Consider the following 21125-nt stretch of genomic DNA (forward strand, 5'->3'; position numbering starts at 1 on the left):
TTGACACTTGACTGACTCACGACAGCCACCCCTGAGAGCACTCCAGAAGTCCATCCAGCCTTCCACTTAGCAAACCTGCAAGAAAGCACCACTCCGGACTCCCTGATCGATACACAGTGTCTTCTAGAACTCACCCCTCATTAGTTCAACTAACTAACTTGAGCAGGCTAAAGAAATGTGTGCACCGAGAAGGCATTTCCCAAATCGGCCCGATTTTTTCACCTAATCGGCTTTGCGATCGGCTACGGGAATGTCCAAATTCGGCCATATTATGAGCCCCAAAGTCAGACTTCGGCTCAAAGCAGTACTTGAATTCACCGCTTGTAATGCAGTGTCAGGGATTGGTATTATATAACCCAATACTAGTTCAAAACTAGTATTAGATAAACCTTGTTATAGTTCACACATATTGTTAGATTGACAACATGAAACAAGGTGGAGGACACTGTGTTCGGAAACAGTGAGCCCAGTGAAGGATCAGGCCGATTCAGGCGCTAGGCTAGGCCATGTAATGGCGCCAGAAGGGTAGATCTACCTGCAAAAGGTGATACCGGTAGGGTAGTGGACCGTATGCGTGATAAAACAAGATGGCGTCAATGTCAACCAGATCGTGCAGGAGAAGACTGGGGTGTTGGCGTCCAGTGTACAGACACCAGTCACATTTCCTGTGTCTTTTGCAGCATACAGGCTGAGACCTATCACTGTAGAGTCCACTACTGCATGAGTTATAATTATTTGTTCAATACATAGCAGGCGTACACGGTGTGCCTCGCAGGACTGCGAGATGCTGCAGAAGACCAGGTTCAACCTTTCTGGAAGGCCATTCACCGACGGTGGGCTACACGATGCTGGAGGAACTAGGTTCCAGTGAAAACACAAGATTCCTTTGCTCCTGGACGCTCCGACGGGTTGTGATATCTGCCAGGTGCGCGTAACTAGTATTTTCATCGCTATAGCGAGGACGACGCCGATCGGCAAAACTCTCGCTCACAGCCATCACCAGCCTCTCAAAAACATCACTTGGCATCCCCCAGAGCCTCTGAGGTATAGGAGAAAGCCAAAACAGCTCACAACAAACAAAAGCTAAAGACGATGGAAAGACAGCATGTCAACAACAAGACGAACAGGTTGAAGTTCAAATGGTTTTGAACACTCTTACCACCAACTATACCACTTCTTTCAATAAATCGTGACGGCATTTTGTTTTAACGAGTGAGGAGATAGCTTCTTCTGCGCTCTTCCATCGTAGTTCTTCTGAGTGCGTCGGAGAGTACTGAAGTATGAGAAAAGTCAAAACTGAATCCCGAGCTGCGAACCCCAAACATGGCATCAAGACACGTGCCTGTTGCCAAGTCATTGCTAGCATTTGGCCAATCCGTATGAGCGCTCGAGCGCTGCCTACAAAACTCACTGTGAACTCGAAGAAATATTCCGCGCGAAAGCATGAAAAATGACCACTCACTCAGGTCGATGTCGGTACAGTCGTGTACGTCTGGTTCACAACAAACGAGTTCTTCCTCGTATCGATTATGGACTGGAGTCAGAGAGGACATGTCGAAAGTGTAGTAAATGCCAAGGCTGACGAGCGACATGGGTCCCAATATGTTTTGTGACCAAATAGTTTCTTTGAGCTGCGATGCAATTTACTCTCACCATGTGACGAAAACGACATCGACACAGACTCATTCCCAAGGCCATGACTTGGCGAAGCTATCCGTATGACTTCGACAACATTTTGAGAAAAGCAGACGCCTGTGGAAGCTGATAGAAGACGGCGTTGACTTCTAAATTCAAATAAATTGGCGATCTTGAAATACTAAAATAATTCTCAAAAAGAAATCGATCGATCGATGTGCCGGTGTATTCAACACGTAGCTACAGCGCAATGACTTCCGTATTCACTCACACCGTTTCAGTGTTGAGGGTGTGTTCACATGGCGTGAGCCAGTCAAGTGTCAGTCAGTTCGAGAGGAAGCGGGAGCTCCAACAACAACAACCGTGAACAACAACAAGTCTGCTTGATCACCAAAAAAACAATGAAAAAAAGTGTGAGTTGAAGATAGGTTGGGATTTGAACTCGCAACTTCATGGTCAGCAGACAGCATCCATAACCACAAGGCCAGAAAGGAAAAGATAAATCGTGGGTTTTGATAGAAAATCGATACTGGCTTCCAGGGCAAATTGTAAACCATGGGAAAAGGCCGGAAACCTGGCCGAAATTCTAACTCCTTAACGGCTGGTCCAATTGTTCCGAAACCTTCACAGAACAATTTGCCGTGCCCTAACCAGCCCTTTTATGTACTTCGTTGTCCAATTTTCCCTTATCTTCATACTTTTTAAGACCAAAACCTGATTGCTAATCTTTTTGAAACAGACTATAGTTGTAACCCGCCCCCAGTAGGCAAATCAGTCAGTTTCACTGGCTACATCACCATGCTGTGGGGAAGACCGCTTGAAATGTGCTTGGATCCATACAAAAACTGGATCCAAGTGGATCCAGTTTTTGAATTTTTGAAATTGTTGCTATGCTGTGACGTAGCACTTTCAAGCCCTATTGTACATGCATTGGGAGCAGGCGGTGATTATAATTTCTTGTTTTCACTCACAAAGCAATTGTTCAGTACGTGGGGTAGTGGTCTACCAGAGCAATCACACTCACCACCGTAGTGGTTTCCAGAAATGAGTAGAACTTGCGGCAAAAAAACACACTCGCAGCCACATACTCAGTATTAAAATAGATAAATAGCTGAAAAACATCTAAAACCATTAAAGAACCGCCAGCAAGCGGGAGAAAAGGCGGTAAAATCAATTGAAAAAGCATGGCCAGTGGTGAGCATGGGTGACTGGGCAGCAGGGGAGCGCCTGAAAACAATGACTCCCTACATTCCTAGCCGCGACCGCTCAACCGGGCTAGAGGAAAAACACGCCTTTCGGCCAAAAAACCTTTCTATTTCATTAATTCCTGCCCCGCTGCCAGTCGGACCCAAGAAAAGAGACAGCAAGAAATGGTATGCAATAATAATAAGCCACACACATTGGCATAGATTGTAAAGACCCCCATGCTTTCTGTCACTCATCTTCTTTCTTCATATTGGTGATATTGAGAATCTGTCTGTTCAGGTATTGGACGGCATGTTTGCAGCAAGTACTCTGCGACAATCACGGAGACTGGACAGACAAATAGCATCACGGTTGAGCTCGCTAACCGCTGTCTCCAGTGCACCGAGCACATGGCCAAGCGCCTTCAGAAACACAGACATGGCCGGAACAGCAGCCAGTGATGTCAGTGAACTGGGCAGACATTCACAGCCAGTGCGCATAAACCAATCGGCGAGCCAGAACCTTGTGGCATGCTGGTCTAGTCTAGATGCGGATAGAAGAAATTGCTCGTCGCCACCGGACGCTAGTAACATGTTGTGGAGTAAGCTATCCAGAGGGGGCTGCTGCTGCTGGTGGTCAGGGTGGTCAGGGTGCAGATAAGATGCGGGTGATGAAGTCTTGCCACTGCTGCTGCTAGAGGTGAGGGTAGCGGTGATAGTGTTACCGCTGTTGACAGCTTGAAGGAGAGATGAGCAGCAGGAGATGATCATGTCAGCAATCAAATGTGTTGTCGATCGCTTTGAAGAGCTCAAGCGTTCCAACACTTGCAGTAGCGAAGTAGAGAATGCGGATGTTTGCCTGTGACACGCTAGGCTGCTTAGCAACATGATCATGTCCACTATTTGATCATCCGGGCAGTTATCCACTACAGTTTCCACCGCCATGAGCAACGGTCCAACGCCATTGTCTGAGTGCATGGCTTCAAGCACTCTGAACGCAAACATGCGCAACGTCAACACCTCAGACTGGTGATGATTAGCTTTCCTGGCGGCCTCCTGGCTGTATGCCCTCATCAGGCTTGGTGACAAGTAGATCAGATCAGAGAGAACCTGAGAATTGCATAGAGAACACACACACACACACACACACACACACACACACACACACACACACACACACACACACACACACACATGCGCGTGTGCACGTAGCCAGAAGAGACGTATTACGTCATTAGTTGTCCAAACATCATCTATTGCCCCCCATAATGGATAGCTTGTGCATACAGCCGTCGGTGTATGGGAGAGGAGACACTTGCAGAAATTATGCATGAGCATCTAATGACTAGGTCTAGCAACACATCACGTACATGTATGTGACGGCTGCAGTGACGTTAGTCGGGTGATTTGTGCTGTGACAATCAAAGTAACAGCCAGTGGTGGTGCGCACCCAATTTCCACATTCCAAGCCGTTGTAAATATTCTCTCTCTCTCTCTTTAAAAAATCTAGAACTCGTCTGTTTGTTTACTGTGTTATTCAACTGCCACCACATGCTCTGTCCCATCCGGCAGCCTTGAGAAGGAGAGAAAGGAAAGTCACGTACGAGACAAACAAATAATAGAGTGAGCGACTACTGCAAATACTACAAAGAATTTGTTTGAGAACAAATCCACTGGAATAGAATTCCCTTCGAAGCTAGAATGGGGTTTGTGATGAGAAATTGAGAATCCTTACAGAAGCTAGGGAACTAGAAGTAGGCGGAGAGTTTGGCTAACTGTTACACACTCCTGCAATCAGCTACAAAGTAAGACTAAGAGTATGCGTAATACAACACAAATTAATAACATCATTGTAATACAGAACTACTTGTACTAGTAGTAGTCTATTTACCACCGGAGTGTTAACCTCCATGTAGCCTAATCATTCACAACTGACATGCAACAATACACAAACTTCACAGCACTAACCTTGCTCTCGTTAGAGTTGATCCATTGCGTCACCACAGGACAGAGAAGATCTTCCCAGACGATCTCGCCGTGGTCGGTGTGATCGCGACACGAGCTCCAGACGTTCGCGATGGCCTCGGGCAGGAAGGCCGCACACTGGTGTTTCTCCCTGTCAGCAAATAACTGTCCGAGCGATGCACAAAGGCACTTTAATTCTACACTCGGTAACTTCCCGCTGTATAGCCTGGACAGGAGAAGCTTCTGATTATCCAGAGAAAACTTGAGAAACGTTCCGTCGGTGATCAGGTTGACCAGCATGGTGCTGTCGTATTCTTTAGCGTAGCTCTTCAACAGTATTGTCAGGCACTCGCTATGAACATCTCCAGGAGCGGACGACATTCTTAGCAGTTTGATCATGACCGATGACCATTCGGATGTGGGTGGGATTTCCACGGCTTGGCACAGCGATCGTAACAGTGTATGAATACACGGCCAGAGCATTGTGTTGACAACGCCATCACCTGTACGAGTAGGAATGGTTACTTGACTTGTGAGGGCTGAAAGCTGAGCAACAATTTGTTGCAGAACAGATTGGACGTTCGACTTCGACCGAACCGCCATGGACTCTTCATCAGGATTGTGCAAGGCCTGTAGTGAGTTCTCTTCGTATAGCTGATACCATACTTCACCAACAGCTTGCACCGCGATGGATGAGAAAGATGTGTCGGCGCTGTGTCTCGCCGTGTCCAAGCCCTTCACCAGATCATATGCAGGTACCGGGCATGCTTTGATGTGCAGCTTTTTCTCTTCTCGCCACATGAGATGATTCTCTCCAAGTAATACTTGCATACTGGCAACTTGACATTCCCAAGATTGCAGGAGACCGCTGCCAGCAGAGAGATTACCAGCACTACGTAGAGTGTCTTTCAGCTGGTCATATGTACTGGATAGCACGGACTGTGACGTCTTCTCTCCAAGCAAGGACAGTGCCATCAAACACAGCATGCGTGACTTGGACACCAGTGGCGAAGTAATGGCACCACTATCAGCTACCAGCAAAGTATTGGCCAGCATCTGATCTCTCTCAGTGAGCTTGTCCAGTGCATGCGATACCAGGTATGCGTAGCACACTGACCAGGAGTACAGGGAAGCCTCCTTGGCGAATCTTGACAATTCAGTCTTCGACTTTTCCGCGTCGAAAACACCTTCGGCACGTGATAACAGCATGGAGCAGACGGTGAGACCCTTGTCGAACGTCAACTCTTTGTTTTGAGTGTTCTTCAAGAGATCGGTGACAACTTGGCCGGCAACAAGCGTAGCGCCATCCCTGTGTGCAGCGAATGCTGATAAATACTGCTCCCGAGCTTCCTCGAACAACTTCATACCGCGCACTCCTTCCACGACCCAAACGCGCGTTGTGACCATAGCCGAGAAGAGTGTACCCATACAGAAGGGCAGGACCAGGTGCAAGAGACGATTATCACCGTAGTCAAGGGCGGCTATCATTTGGTGTGTGCCAGCGCCAGGTAGTTTAGCACAGTGTTGTGACAGCGTATCAGTGATCATCTTCAGTACTGGCCAGTCTCTTCCCACCAGTGTATGGCATAGAGAGGTCACACCAAGAAACAGTGCACTCAGGCAGAGGGCACCGTGTTTGCCTTTGCTCACCTGTCCCTGTGTTCCCCAGCTGAAGATCTGCTCGTTGGCAAAGACACCTCCAGCACACATCACCTTGTCCGACGCCATGTTCATCATCGTCGCTATCATCTTGGCTTTCCAGCTCCGGAGGCGTGGATAGATTGATACTGGAAGATCAGTGTTACAGAAATCACAAGTCACGCGGTACAACTGGGTCAGTGCCAGGGTGCTGTTGAAGAGACTGTTCGAACCCAGCCTGGACGCCTTCTGTAACACATCAAATATCTTGTCACGTGCCCCAGAAAATGCCTGAAGCTTGTTGACGAGGCTCTCCTCGTCAGTGTGGTTCACCTGGATCAGGTGTGCAAAGAGACGACGCAGAAATGCACACCATTTCTCAGCCAGACCCAGGATATCCATAGTACCAGCATTGGGAGCAGGCGGTGCAATCTGAGAGAGGAGATTCTGCAGTAGGATGAGGTGACGGTCGGTGGTCGCGTTACGACTGGCCTTACTGGCTATAGAACTAGGCTGATGACAGGACAGCAAACCAGCTGCCAGGCTTGGTAGCGATGCCGGTGACTTGCAGGATTCGTACAGCTTCAGCAATGATTTCGGCACGTTGCCGAGAACACGCACTAGTCGAGCATCAACACGTTTCAGGGTACTGCTGCTGTTGTTGGTGTTGTTGTTGTTGGTAGGACGGCGGCGATCATTGGAGGCTGGACCACGTGACTGTGTCTTCAGTTCATGTTGCAGCAAGTGAGCAAGGAACTTAGCGTGACCGTCTGTAGCTCCAACGTTGCAGACCATTAGCGCTGAGAGTGCATCGGCTGGAATGGGCTGAGCACCGAACTGATCCTGTGACGGAGGAGCAGGCCATGGAGAAGCTGCTCCATTCGATGCCGTCTTGCAACCGCTGCTATTGCTGCGGGCTTGTGTAGAGGACACGGTGGAATCATGTGCGGCGGCCGCGTCTTGGCTGCTGGCAGGTTTCAGTAGCCCAGTGTCCAGTAAGGCTTGGATGTGTGCAGGGGGCAGCATTGACGCTTGGAAACACTCCACGGGAAAGCAGGACAGCGCCTCGTACGCTGCTGAGATGACGGTGGTGCTGCTCGCAGGCTGTGAGAAGATCATCTTGAATAAACTGGAAATGAGCTCATGATACAGTGCCTCGTCTTGGCGACTTGGCAACTGTTCTCCTTGCAACTCAGCCATGGACCCCATCAGTCTGCAAACGGCAGCTTGTGCCAGCTCCCTGGTTTGCATGCTGAGCTCTTGACCCAATGTAGTCCACACCGCTTTGAACTCGACCACCTCGTTCAATATCATCAAGTGAACACTGCGAGTGGCCATTGCGATCACCTCTCCACGCACATCCAATCTCACTGGAGCCGAAAGCAGTCTACGGATGATGGGCATGACGTCATTAGCGTGTTGAGATGACCGCGTCTGAGCGATGTCAAGAACTGTTGCAGAGCATGACATCAGCATCTCCGACGATGACGTCATGTGTTCGGCGCACACCGTCAGAACCTTCAGCAACTGCGGAAAGAGACGATCCATCTTCTGCCAAATTTTGCACACGAGACGCAGCGACAGCGGCTGTAGTGATGCTTGTGCCATCAGCCCTGTTATGGTGGCAACCACTGGTGATAGCATGACGTTGTGTGTGACCATCTCAGGCAGAGCGTGTAGAATAGCTAGCTGCACGTCCGCTTCCATAGTGCTGACGTTGAAACAGTGTAACAGCATCTTCAGCAGGTCATGTGACAGCGGAGGGCACGCCACTGCCAGGCTCTGCATAGCCAACACGGACGCTAAGCGTAGCTCTCTGCACGACCACCCAGAGACCAGGACGGAGCTGACCACCATTGCTACCATGGACAACTTGTACAGGGACGGCGTGTCCAGAGCAGCCTGCGGATTAATCTTCTTCAACTCTGACTTCATATGATCAAACCATAGCTTACACAGCTCGGGTTCGCGTTGAAACAGGAGCGGCAGGCGGGCTGCAGAGCGGATGTACTGTGCCAGTGAGCTGACGAACGGGACTTGAACTGACTCTGCGGCGATGGCGTCTGCGCCATTCAGGCTATGAGCAGCGCCGCCACCTGCAGTAGTATTGATATGACTACCACCAGCCAACACCAGGCTATTCTGTATAGCAGTTTGACACTTGAGAAGCAACGCAGCTGCGGATGACGATGGAGTAGATGATGTAATAGTAGTAGTAGTAATATTAGTACAGTACAAGGGCAAAGCACCCAGCGACTGATCGGCGGCACTGCTCATGAACGGTAGAAACTTCAATAGTAGATTTAGAATGATGGTGGCGAAGAGAGTTGGCTGGCATGTCAATACCACGTACAGACTTGGTACAAACACAACGGCAGTGGTCGCAGATGCATCAATGGACTCGATCTCCTTCAGCATGACGTCCAGAGGTTGATTGTTAGCCGCCGCCATGTCCACAAGCCATGACGCAGCAATGTGGTACATGGATAACTTATACGACTCCTCAATTGCGGTGGCGAAGACTGACAACCACACTAGCTTCCTGACTCTGCGATAGCATTGCAGAGCGCTCATACTGGATTCAAACCTTGACATATTCCTACTACACAGCCAGTCAATGAGCAGTTTGACAACGTTACACACATAGCTGCTTCCATCACGCTGCTGCTGCTGCTTACCGTTCTCATGCGACGGAACGCCATTTACACTCTTTCCACTCGGTACCACGTCGTCCATGCCGGCTTGCATGGACTCTACAGCGCTCTCGACCAGAATCTCCACCAGCCTCTCACGATACTCATAGCCCATGTTGTCATAGAGAATGAAGTGGACGACGGGCTCGGCAATGCTCCACAGTCTTTGCTGCTGCGTGTGGGTAGTAGCCGCACTGCTGTGTACCGTGGAGAGAAGGTGACGCAGTGCATGCACCACTGCCACTCTGGCACTTGGGGAGTACCTGAATGCGGACACCAGTGGATGTGAGCCATGGCCGCTGTTGGACTTGGATGAGCTGTTGAGTGCCGACCAGAAATTGTTTTCCTTAGACTCCACCAACAGACTCAAAATGCTGCCAGTGATGATCCATGTACATCTGGCAGAGGAGAGAATACTAAGCAGCCGCTGTGTAACAATCTGTGCTGACCATTGGCCGCAGCGCACACGTCGCAGCAGTACATCGCAGCATTCTGACACAACAGCCACACCCTCGTGCCCACAGCTGTCCAGGAGAAGCTGCAGTTCCGGTGTGAGTTGCGACGCTGAATCAATCGCAGCTGTGTCGCTGATAAGACTTTCTAGACGACCAATAGCCGACGTTTGAATGGAGACTGAGGGGAATGCAAGCCTGGATCTGATTTCTTCCATGACCGCCATCATATATCCGAGGCAACAGGAAACGCAGAGTCAATTCGAATCGATGATCACAGCCGAAACTGCTAAAGTGATTCTTGAACTGACTGGAAATACACTGCACTCAGTTCTTCTTGCAAGAATGATCACCGGTAACTTTGTTCATCTGGACAGCAAGCGTCTGCAAGATACAGCAACTGAAAAAGTGAACTACTGAACACCCGATAACGACAACAACGACTGACTGACGTTCGTCTCGCTCACAGCAAAAATGACTGACCTTGCAGAGATAGGCGTATGAACGAACTAAACAAAAATGACACTGTTTGCATGGGTTTTATCAGATACTAATACACGTGTGCACTGAACTACACGTAGATCTACGAAGCCTAGCTAGCTTGGCCCGCTACTGCGCTAGTCTTGGCCCGGGCCGTCAGTCGTCACATCCTAGCTAGCTACCTACATGTAGGCTTGTAGGTCTATGGTCTACGTGGGGCTAGGCCGTTGGGGGTTGATATCCACGCGTTGTCATTTTAGCTCGAGGTCATCACTTGAACCCACTCAGTGCCCATGCCAGTGAGCAGCCGCCTTGGCTTGGCATACTAGTACTAGTAAAAGTACCTTCTTCTAAGGTCCTTTAGTCTTTAGTCTTTAGTTTAGTATTATAATACTTTACAGATTACAGTCACAATGATTGTCATGATGAGGTGCGACCATAGTCATTGTACCGGCACATGAGTCATGAGTCATGACTGTGTGATTGTGTAGACACGTACACGTAACAGTAAAAAGTCATGTACTACTCACACCTTTTAATTCTTTACTCTTTAGCACTAAGTGTGACTGTACATTTACCTGGCCACGTGTCATTGCTACAATCATAAAAAGCACGTCGGTAGACTCTACGGTGTAAAAGGACGTTGGTAGCGATGTAGTCAGGTAAATGCATACAAGCCATGTATGAAGCATGCCCAGCCGAGGCAGCTACATGTACTTACACGAATCCGGAGAAATGATTTTAGAAGTTTTCTTTTAGAATACTGGAGATCGCTATGGAAGAAACGTACGCGACGTGAATTTCAAACAGACGAAGGAAATGAGGCAGCTGATAATCAGATTCATTTTTCAAGCCCATAGCAACTAAGCTTTGGTTCAGTCTGTGGACCTCACCTTCAAAAATCTATGGCCATGCTGATTAGAGGCCGTAGACCGCAGTTCATGCAGTACTTTACCAGTACTAAAAAATAAAATAATTCGGTCGGGAGGGTGAAAATTTGGGGCTGGGCGCGGACGATAAACAATCATTTTTTTCTTGGCCTTAGCCTACAGATTAGTGATTACAGTGATCATGATGAGGTGCAACCTTGTACATAGTCATTGTACCGGTGTCACATGACTGTGTGATTGTGTAGACACGTAACAGTACTACTAATAAGTAATAATAATAGAAATGGCAGTTCGCATATCACTCATTGCATGAGCTATGAGGTCAACGCATCTGTTAACAATTTCAAGCCAACAGTACTATACCGGTATATCTTTACTTATAAAGAAGAGGCACCTGTGACGTGTGTTTGTTTGTGTGTCACCCTGAGCACGCGAAGCGTGCGAACAGTGTAGGTAGCTAGCGGCCGCAGAAGCACAGACCACGCGAAGCGTGCGAATCGTGTAGCTAGCGGAAGCAGCCACAGAAGCACTGAGCACCGGATCGGAAGGGTGCGAATCGTGTAGCCACCACCACGTGCTGAGCACGTGTGCTGTTCATGTACTTGCTTCGCCCGCGGCCGGCCCGGCCGGGTGAAGCAAGTATACTTGCTTCACTCGCATGCCACGTTCGGCCAGGCAACGCTGGCGGGGTGCTGCTATAATATTATTATAGCAATAAAAACTGCTTTATGGCAGCTTTCTAAAAAAAGTTATTGTGTTCTAGTCCTGGGTCCGGCATAGGCTATAGAAAATTTATAAAATTGCTTCCAAACTGGCTTGGACACCGTCTAAAAAGTAAGAAATTAACGAAATGTGATTGCCGAAAATTAAAATTTCACACAAAACCTCACAATAATCACAACACTTGACAATCAAATACTGCTTTCAACACTTGTTTAGTCTGCCACTGTACTTGTACTGCACCAACATGCATGCATGGGAAAGAGGATCACGAAGGGAAAAGGTCCTCTAGCTTTTCATCCTGTGTGTGATTATTGTGAGGTTTTGTGTCAAATTTTAATTTTCGGCAATCACATTTCGTTAATTTCTTACTTTTTAGACGGTGTCCAAGCCAGTTTGGAAGCAATTTTATAAATTTTCTATAGCCTATGCCGGACCCAGGACTAGAACACAATAACTTTTTTTAGAAAGCTGCCATAAAGCAGTTTTTATTGCTATAATTTCTTTTGTTTTTTTCTGTCACCAATCAATGGAATGCCTTTATGTAAATGATGGCCTTCACATCATATCAATACCGTATTATACGCATTGATGTGCAAACCTTTTCTTGCAGAAAATGGCACTAGCATAATGCATGTTCTTCTGCTGGGGAAACATGTGGTTAGTGGTGGTGATACTTTTTTTATACGCAGGTCATTCTGTGCATGCTGCAGAATTTCATGACTTGTCATAAAATTGTCTTGCCTTTCAGATATTTCAGATTTCCCCACCCTCGATAAGATTTACTTGAGAAATGTAGCCAGGTGCGTGTCGCAGATGTTTTTGTTGATTCCTTTTTTAGGAAACTGCCATAAAGCAGTTTTTATTGCTATAATTTCTTTTGTTTTTTCTGTCAACAATCAATGGAATGCCCTATTATCAATTTGTAAATGATGGCCTTCATTCACATCATATCAATACCGTATTATACGCATTGATGTGCAAGCCTTTTCTTGCAGAAAATGGCACTAGCATAATGCATGTTCTTCTGCGGGGAAACATGTGAGTAGTGGTGGACCGTGGTGATACTTTTTTTATACGGAGGTCATTCTGTGCATGTTGCTGTAGCAGAATTTCATGACTCTGTCTTAATTGTCTTGCCTTTCAGATATTTCAGATCTCCCCACCCTCGATTAGATTTATTTGAGAAATGTAACCCGATGCGCGTCGCAGATGTTTTTGTTAATTCTGTGTTTATAATGGTTTATAATCATGGGTTATCGTGATAAGGTCATCCTGCATCATATTGCACTGAAATCGTAATCCTGTTGATGTCGATACAACTTTTGGAAGTGGTTCAATGACTTCAAACTGTTAGTCCACGATTTTCTAAAACAACACAGCAAAGGAGGAACAATAAACATGTATTAAAATGTAAACAAACACATTGTTGAGTCCGGCACCTCATTCCAACAACTACACTGATCCTGAGGATAAAAGGGGCAAGGCCATTGGAGGTTGGAGGTCATTATTATCAAATTGTCAAATTTTTGATAGGGCAATCCCCGCAGGCCTAAGCCTTCTTACAGGGTACCCTGGAGGTACTGAGAGATAAACAAGGCACTCCATAATAATAAAATGTTACACATCTTTTGCCGTGAGTATGAATGATATCCAGTGAAACCTCTTTAGGACGAACACCAAGGGACCGATGGTATTTATTCTGTGAGTTTGTCTTAACCTATTTATAACCAGTGAATACATTTCTCTAATAGATATACGAATAGATTTTTTCTGCAGCGAAAGATTCTAAGCCACACCGACTTGTCTCGTATGAAACAAATGAGTCACTGAACCTTTCTTTAGCAACATGACGGCAACTGAAACAGCAACAAAGAAAGTACGATACATGTACAGCACATTCTTGCAGGTACTACAAACAGATTGCAGATCGTAATTTTTGCTTTGGCGGCACGCAACTTTATTTGGGGCAGTGCAATCTCGGCGGTACTCACAAATCAAACAGCCCAGACTCGAGTAAACAAATCCAATCATACAAGTACGAGATTTTCACGAGACGAGACTGCACCCATTGGCTTGTTTCGTATGAAGCAAACAAGTCACTGAACCTCTCCATGATGGAGATTTTCCCTGATATGCGAATTTATTTTGCATACTCGGTCAATGGGTCCTTGAACCTTTCCCTCCAGATTGGGAACTGCCAACGATAGTATGCCACTGGCCAGTGCCTTACTTGTAACGTACCAATGTACAATGAACACGAGTATTTCGACAACACATCTAAGCCTCAGCAGCAACATAAGCCTTACCGTCAAGAAGGTGAACTGGCGTTCTTCGCACACTGTAGGCAAGGGCAAAGAGGTAAAAATGGATCTAAATCCGAATAAAATCAGCACACGTTTCCGTAAATGAAAGGGTGAGCATAAGCAAATGAATCGAAGGAAACTGGTCAACTCAGGGATCACCTGTCATTGAGTATTCCGTAAAAGGAGGCCTCGGCAGCGGAAAAGCTAAATTTAGAAAGGAGATCCTGTCAGCTTTTCCATTATTAATTGCATTCCGCCCAAAATCAGCACACTTTTCGTAAATGAAAGAGTCAACACAAGCAAATGAATCAAAGAAAACTGGTCAACTCACCTGTCATTGAGTAATATTCCGCGAAAGGAGGTCTCAGCAGCGCCGAAACGAAATAAGCCAGGACAGGAGACGAAATATCCGAAACAGCTGATGCAAGAAGCAGTTCCAAAGAAGGAAGTTCTTCGTGCATGCACATCCGAAAAGGCAACAACAAAAAGTCTGCAATGCACACGGCCAGCCGGCCGCGCGATGGTAGGATCTAGGAGCCATGGAGTAGCTCCTCCAGGACCAGGTACCGAGCATCTTACGTAGAAACTTACGTAGCTACGTAGACAACGTGTCTGAATAGCGGTGTCGTTAGGTAGCGCCATGTGAACACAATAATAGAAAAGCTGACAGGATCGCTTTTCTAAATGTTCTTCTGCGGGGAAACATGTGAGTAGTGGTGGACCGTGGTGATACTTTTTTTATACGGAGGTCATTCTGTGCATGTTGCTGTAGCAGAATTTCATGACTGTCATAAAATTGTCTTGCCTTTCAGATATTGATTTCAGATTTCCCCACCCTCGATCAGATTTATTTGAGAAATGTAACCAGGTGCGTGTCGCAGATGTTTTTGTTAATTCTGTGTTTATAATGGTTTATAATCATGGGTTATCGTGATAAGGTCATCCTACATCATATTGCACTGAAATCGTAATCCTGTTGATGTCAATACAACTTTTGGAAGTAGATTAATGACTACAAACTGTTAGTCCACGATTTTCTAAAACAACACAGCAAAGAAAGAACAATAAACATGTATTAAAATGTAAACAAATACATTGCTCAGTCCGACACCTCGTTCCAACAACTACACTGATCCCGAGGATAAGGGGCAAGGCTATGGTTGGAGGTACTGAGAGATAAACAAGGCACTCCATAATAATAAAATCTTACACATCTTTTGGTGAGTAGGAATGATATCCAGTCGAACCTCTTTAGGACGAACACAAGGGACCGATGGTATATTTCTGTGAGTTTGTCTTAACCTAATTTATAACCAGTGAATACAATTATTTCTCCAATAGACATACAAATAGATTTCTTCTACAGCGAAAGATTCTAAGCCACACCAACTCATTGACTCGTCTCCTATGAAACAAATGAGTCACTAGAGAGGTTCTGCAAAACGAAAATGCGAACTTTCGTTCTACGTCATGAAGTGCGAAACTTCGCACGAACTTTCGCAACTTTGGACGCGAAACTTGCAGGGAACGCGAAGTGAACAGTCGTACACACTTTTGTGAGATCGGGTCATGGCGTACGTGCACTTGGCCCGCGCAAACTACGAAAATGTGCAGAACGCAAAATTCGTACACACTTTCGCAAGGACTGTCGCGAAACTTCGTTCGACTTTTCGTTTTGCAGAACCTCTCTACTGAACCTTTCTTAAGGCCCTCATCAGACTACGTACATAGAAAATCCAGTACAAAATCAGATAAAACCTAAAAGGCAACATTTTTCCATGCCTGCTTTCAGACTACACATTTTACATGCAATATACAGGCAACCTTTGACCCTACGAAATTGCGCTAGGGGCCTGGGATGTGTGAAAGCAGCGGACAGTCGTACCCGGGTACAAAGTTCGTACAACTGCCTGGTGAAAGTACGATAAATGCAGGAAAGTTGCCTTGTACAAGGGTTGGCACCCTGCCTGAAAGGATTGGGCAGCTTTTTAGGCTTCTCGCCAGATTCTTGTTGTTGTACTGGAAACTTCTACTTGTATGTAAATGTGACTTATAGGCTGTTTTGTACCAAGTCTGAAGAGGGCCTTAGCAACATGACGGCAACTGAAACAGCAACAGAGAAAGTACGATACATGTACAGCACATTCTTGCAGGTACTACAAACATATTTCAGATCGTAATTCTTGCTTTGGCGGCACGAAACTGTATTTGGGGCAGTGCAATCTCGGCGGTACTCACAAATAATAAATTAAACAGCCCAGACTCGAGTAAACAAATCCAATCATACAAGTACGAGATCTTCACGAGACGAGACTGCACCCATTGGCTTGTTTCGTATGAAGCAAACAAGTTTACCGAACCTCTCCACAATGGAGATTTTCCCAGATACGCGAATATATTTTGCAAACTCGGTCAATGGGTCCTTGAACCTTTCCCTTCAGATTGGGAACTGCCAACGATAGTATGCCACTGACTAGTGCATTATTTGTAACATACCAATGTACAATGAATATGAGTATTTCGACAACACATCTAACATAAGCCTTACCGTCAAGAAGGTGAACTCGCGTTCTTCGCACACTGTAGACAAGGACAAAGAGATAAAAATGGATCTAAATCCGAATATAATCAGCACACGTTTCCGTAAATGAAAGGGTGAGCATAAGCAAATGAATCGAAGGAAACCGGTCAACTCAGAGATCACCTGTCATCGAGTATTCCGTAAAAGGAGGCCTCGGCAGCGGAAAAGCTAATTTAGAAAATAGATCCTGTCAGCTTTTCCATTCTTTATTGCATTCCGCCCAAAATCAGCACACTTTTCGTAAATGAAAGAGTCAACACAAGCAAATGGATCAAAGGGAACTGGTCAACTCACCTGTCATTGAGAAATATTCCGCGAAAGGAGGTCTCAGCAGCGAAGAAACGAAATAAGCCAGGCCAGGAGACGAAATATCCGAAACCGCTCATACTAGAAGCAGTTCCAAAGGAGGAAGTTCCTCGCGCATGCACATCCGAACACGGACTGCATGCACTGCATGCGCAACACAATGTCTGCCGTGCACGTGCACAGCACGCGGCTACCACCCGTTGGTAGATCTAATACCGAGCACCTTACGTAGAGACTTACGTAGCCTAAGTGAAATACCGAGCACCTTACGTAGAAACTTACGTAGCATAGCGGTGTCGTTTTTCTTGCCATGTGAACACAATAATAGAAAAGCTGACAGGATCGCTTTTCTAAACTACTATGTAGAGGAGACGGCTCGATACCGGAACGTTTTGACAGCCAAATTTGTATAGACCCAAAACGATCATCAACGTTGATTTTTCACTCGAAATATGTTTGTGGAAGGAAAATGGCATGTTGAAGTTTGCTCTGGGGCCAGAGTCAATCGAACTGAGCCACTCCTTTGTGTTGACCCATTGCCTCCAAGTTGCCCAATTTTTCGCTTCAAAAAAGTTCAAATCAGAGGTGGCTCCAAACCGGACACGTTTTAGAGTGCCCGTCAAATTCACTCTGGGTCTGAAATTAGGTAATTGCTATCGCTCCACGACGGCCAGTACAGAGTAACAATAAGCCTTGTGTGTGCTTCCATTAGTTTTGATTGGTATGCGGTGCTTTATTGTCGAGAGGCGAGCCGCTGTTTACCTGCGACAAGAAGTTGATTTTTCGAAAGTCGTAAAACTCAAGTCGCAGTGCGAAGCAACACGTCAAAAACTCACCTGCTTGATATGGCGCTTCTGGTCATCGCAGAGCCATGAAATTTTGGCTCGGAGTATAACACATCGTAGTCTCACTGTGACATATGTTTTCTAATCAAAATACCAAGAGAGAAAGTGAATATTGAGTCCGTTCCGGTTTGCAACCTATTTCCTATTTGAAACCGTCGCCTCTACTAACACCTTTACTCTTTAGCACTAAGTGCTACATACATGTACATGACTGTACATTTACCTGGCCACGTGTCATTGCTACAAAGTACAATCATAGAACTGTGACGTCGGTATGTAGCGAAGTGGTCTGTAGTACCAGGCTGGTCGTTAGTCACGGTGGTCTTTAGTTACAGGTTTTTACTGTAGGCACATGTAGATCTACTTCTGTACCCGCTGAGTGAGGGCACCGACCCCGGATTTCCATGTACCCGAGGGACCACGACAGTAGTAGTACTAGAGTAGAGGATCGAGGAGCGAGCAGCTGTTTACAGCTGTTGTCGAACAGGGCTACAACTTCCGCGTCATCCATCCCACTACATGGTACTAGTATACTCAATCTACATGATTGTATAACAAAACTAACACTATTCCAAAGCCGCGGACTGGGTTCAAGGGAGTACGTAAAGGCCTTTACTTGAGAACGGTTTTGTTCACAACACCAATTTGTGGGATGGACGACGCATCTCAACTTCCCAAGATAACGTTCCTGTTTCCGGAGCGGCACTCGTTGCGTACTCCCTTGAACCCAGTCCGCGGCGGCTTTGGCATAGTGTTAGTATTACTACTATTGTATACTTATACAGTACAATGATTTTGTAGTGGGATGGATGACGCAGAATTAACAGTTACCGGTAGTTGCAGCCGTGTTCGATAACAGCTACTCGCTCCTCGATCCTCTACTCCGCTGCACGCCAGCCGTCATGCCGAGGCGATAGTCTACTACACTTACTAGCGGTCTCCGTGAAAACTGATGTCAGACTGATGACTTGTAACTGGTGTAAGGTTGTACATGACGCAATTGTTAGATTGACAGCATGAAACAAGGTGGAGGACACTGTGTTCGAAAACAGTGACCTTACTTCAGCCTTCCGCGGTGGGACCGGGGCTCTACCAACCGCGGAAGGTTGTAGTAAGGTCACTGTTTCCGAACACAGTGTCCTCCACCTTGTTTCATGCTGTCAATCTAACAATATGTGTGAACTATAACAAGGTTTATCTAATACTACTAGTTCTGAACTAGTATTGGGTTATATTATACCAAAGTTGTACTTGTAGCAAGAGTGTATAACCCCCTGGGGGGTTATATACTCTTGGTTGTAGAGTTAGTCGCTTATAATCAATAGGGCTTGAAAGTGCTACGTCACAGCATAGCAACAATTAATTTGAAAAATTCAAAACTGGATCCGCTTGGATCCAGGTTTTGTATGAATACAAGCACATTTCAAGCGATCTTACTCACAGCAAGGTGATGTAGCCAGTGAAACTGACTGGATTGGCTAATGGGGGCGGGGTGACAACTGGTGGCGAAGAAAAAGTCACACCTGCGTACGAAATGCGTCGGTTGCTATGCGCCCACACACTGAGGCAATAGCAAAGTCACACTGGTGCTGTTTCCTGATGCTGGTAGTAGCGACACTTGGCTTGCAGCTGCAGCCATGCTAGCTGTAGCTGACCTTTAATAAAATTGCTTTAAACTGGTCCGCTAATGTGTCTTGTACTTCGAAGTATGATTTGCATCCTTTGCGGAAATAGTTGGGTTCTGCGAAGGAGTGTTTCCATCCTGAGCGGGTATAAGGACAGACAATATTCGGAAGAATTGTGTGTCGCTCCCTACATGGGAGCTCGCGAATTTTCCTGCCGACTTGACACTTGACTGACTCACGACAGCCACCCCTGAGAGCACTCCAGAAGTCCATCCAGCCTTCCACTTAGCAAACCTGCAAGAAAGCACCACTCCGGACTCCCTGATCGATACACAGTGTCTTCTAGAACTCACCCCTCATTAGTTCAACTAACTAACTTGAGCAGGCTAAAGAAATGTGTGCACCGAGAAGGCATTTCCCAAATCGGCCCGATTTTTTCACCTAATCGGCTTTGCGATCGGCTACGGGAATGTCCAAATTCGGCCATATTATGAGCCTCAAAGTCAGACTTCGGCTCAAAGCAGTACTTGAATTCACCGCTTGTAATGCAGTGTCAGGGATTGGTATTATATAACCCAATACTAGTTCAAAACTAGTATTAGATAAACCTTGTTATAGTTCACACATATTGTTAGATTGACAGCATGAAACAAGGTGGAGGACACTGTGTTCGGAAACAGTGAGCCCAGTGAAGGATCAGGCCGATTCAGGCGCTAGGCTAGGCCATGTAATGGCGCCAGAAGGGTAGATCTACCTGCAAAAGGTGATACCGGTAGGGTAGTGGACCGTATGCGTGATAAAACAAGATGGCGTCAATGTCAACCAGATCGTGCAGGAGAAGACTGGGGTGTTGGCGTCCAGTGTACAGACACCAGTCACATTTCCTGTGTCTTTTGCAGCATACAGGCTGAGACCTATCACTGTAGAGTCCACTACTGCATGAGTTATAATTATTTGTTCAATACATAGCAGGCGTACACGGTGTGCCTCGCAGGACTGCGAGATGCTGCAGAAGACCAGGTTCAACCTTTCTGGAAGGCCATTCACCGACGGTGGGCTACACGATGCTGGAGGAACTAGGTTCCAGTGAAAACACAAGATTCCTTTGCTCCTGGACGCTCCGACGGGTTGTGATATCTGCCAGGTGCGCGTAACTAGTATTTTCATCGCTATAGCGAGGACGACGCCGATCGGCAAAACTCTCGCTCACAGCCATCACCAGCCTCTCAAAAACATCACTTGGCATCCCCCAGAGCCTCTGAGGTATAGGAGAAAGCCAAAACAGCTCACAACAAACAAAAGCTAAAGACGATGGAAAGAGAGCATGTCAACAACAAGACGAACAGGTTGAAGTTCAAATGGTTTTGAACACTCTTACCACCAACTATACCACTTCTTTCAATAAATCGTGACGGCATTTTGTTTTAACGAGTGAGGAGATAGCTTCTTCTGCGCTCTTCCATCGTAGTTCTTCTGAGTGCGTCGGAGAGTACTGAAGTATGAGAAAAGTCAAAACTGAATCCCGAGCTGCGAACCCCAAACATGGCATCAAGACACGTGCCTGTTGCCAAGTCATTGCTAGCATTTGGCCAATCCGTATGAGCGCTCGAGCGCTGCCTACAAAACTCACTGTGAACTCGAAGAAATATTCCGCGCGAAAGCATGAAAAATGACAACTCACTCAGGTCGATGTCGGTACACTGAGTCGTGTACGTCTGGTTCACAACAAACGAGTTCTTCCTCGTATCGATTATGGACTGGAGTCAGAGAGGACATGTCGAAAGTGTAGTAAATGCCAAGGCTGA

The 21125-nt window shown here is 46.5% G+C and overlaps 1 protein-coding gene across 1 annotated transcript; it reads right to left on the bottom strand.

The window, feature by feature from the left end:
• Positions 1-2621: 2621 nt before the first annotated feature.
• On the bottom strand, positions 2622-10191 carry LOC135811884 (uncharacterized). Its single transcript, XM_065325126.1, has 2 exons — positions 4788-10191; positions 2622-3929 (listed from the first exon to the last, which is right to left on the bottom strand). Exons 1-2 carry the CDS (start codon positions 9795-9797, stop codon positions 3117-3119), a joined length of 5823 nt encoding a protein of 1940 aa, XP_065181198.1. The 5' UTR covers positions 9798-10191; the 3' UTR covers positions 2622-3116.
• Between the last annotated feature and the right edge of the window lie 10934 nt (positions 10192-21125).

The sequence above is a fragment of the Sycon ciliatum genome, chromosome 3, assembly GCF_964019385.1.
Source record: "Sycon ciliatum chromosome 3, ocSycCili1.1, whole genome shotgun sequence".
NCBI classification, from domain to species: domain Eukaryota; kingdom Metazoa; phylum Porifera; class Calcarea; order Leucosolenida; family Sycettidae; genus Sycon; species Sycon ciliatum.

Excerpts from the sequence above, each read along its gene's own strand:
- LOC135811884 (XM_065325126.1), bottom strand. The coding sequence starts at position 9,797 with ATGATGGCGGTCATGGAAGAAATCAGATCCAGGCTTGCATTCCCCTCA. Across the intron at positions 3,930-4,787 it reads TCAACTCTAACGAGAGCAAG|GTTCTCTCTGATCTGATCTA; the intron begins GTTAGTGCTGTG and ends TGCAATTCTCAG.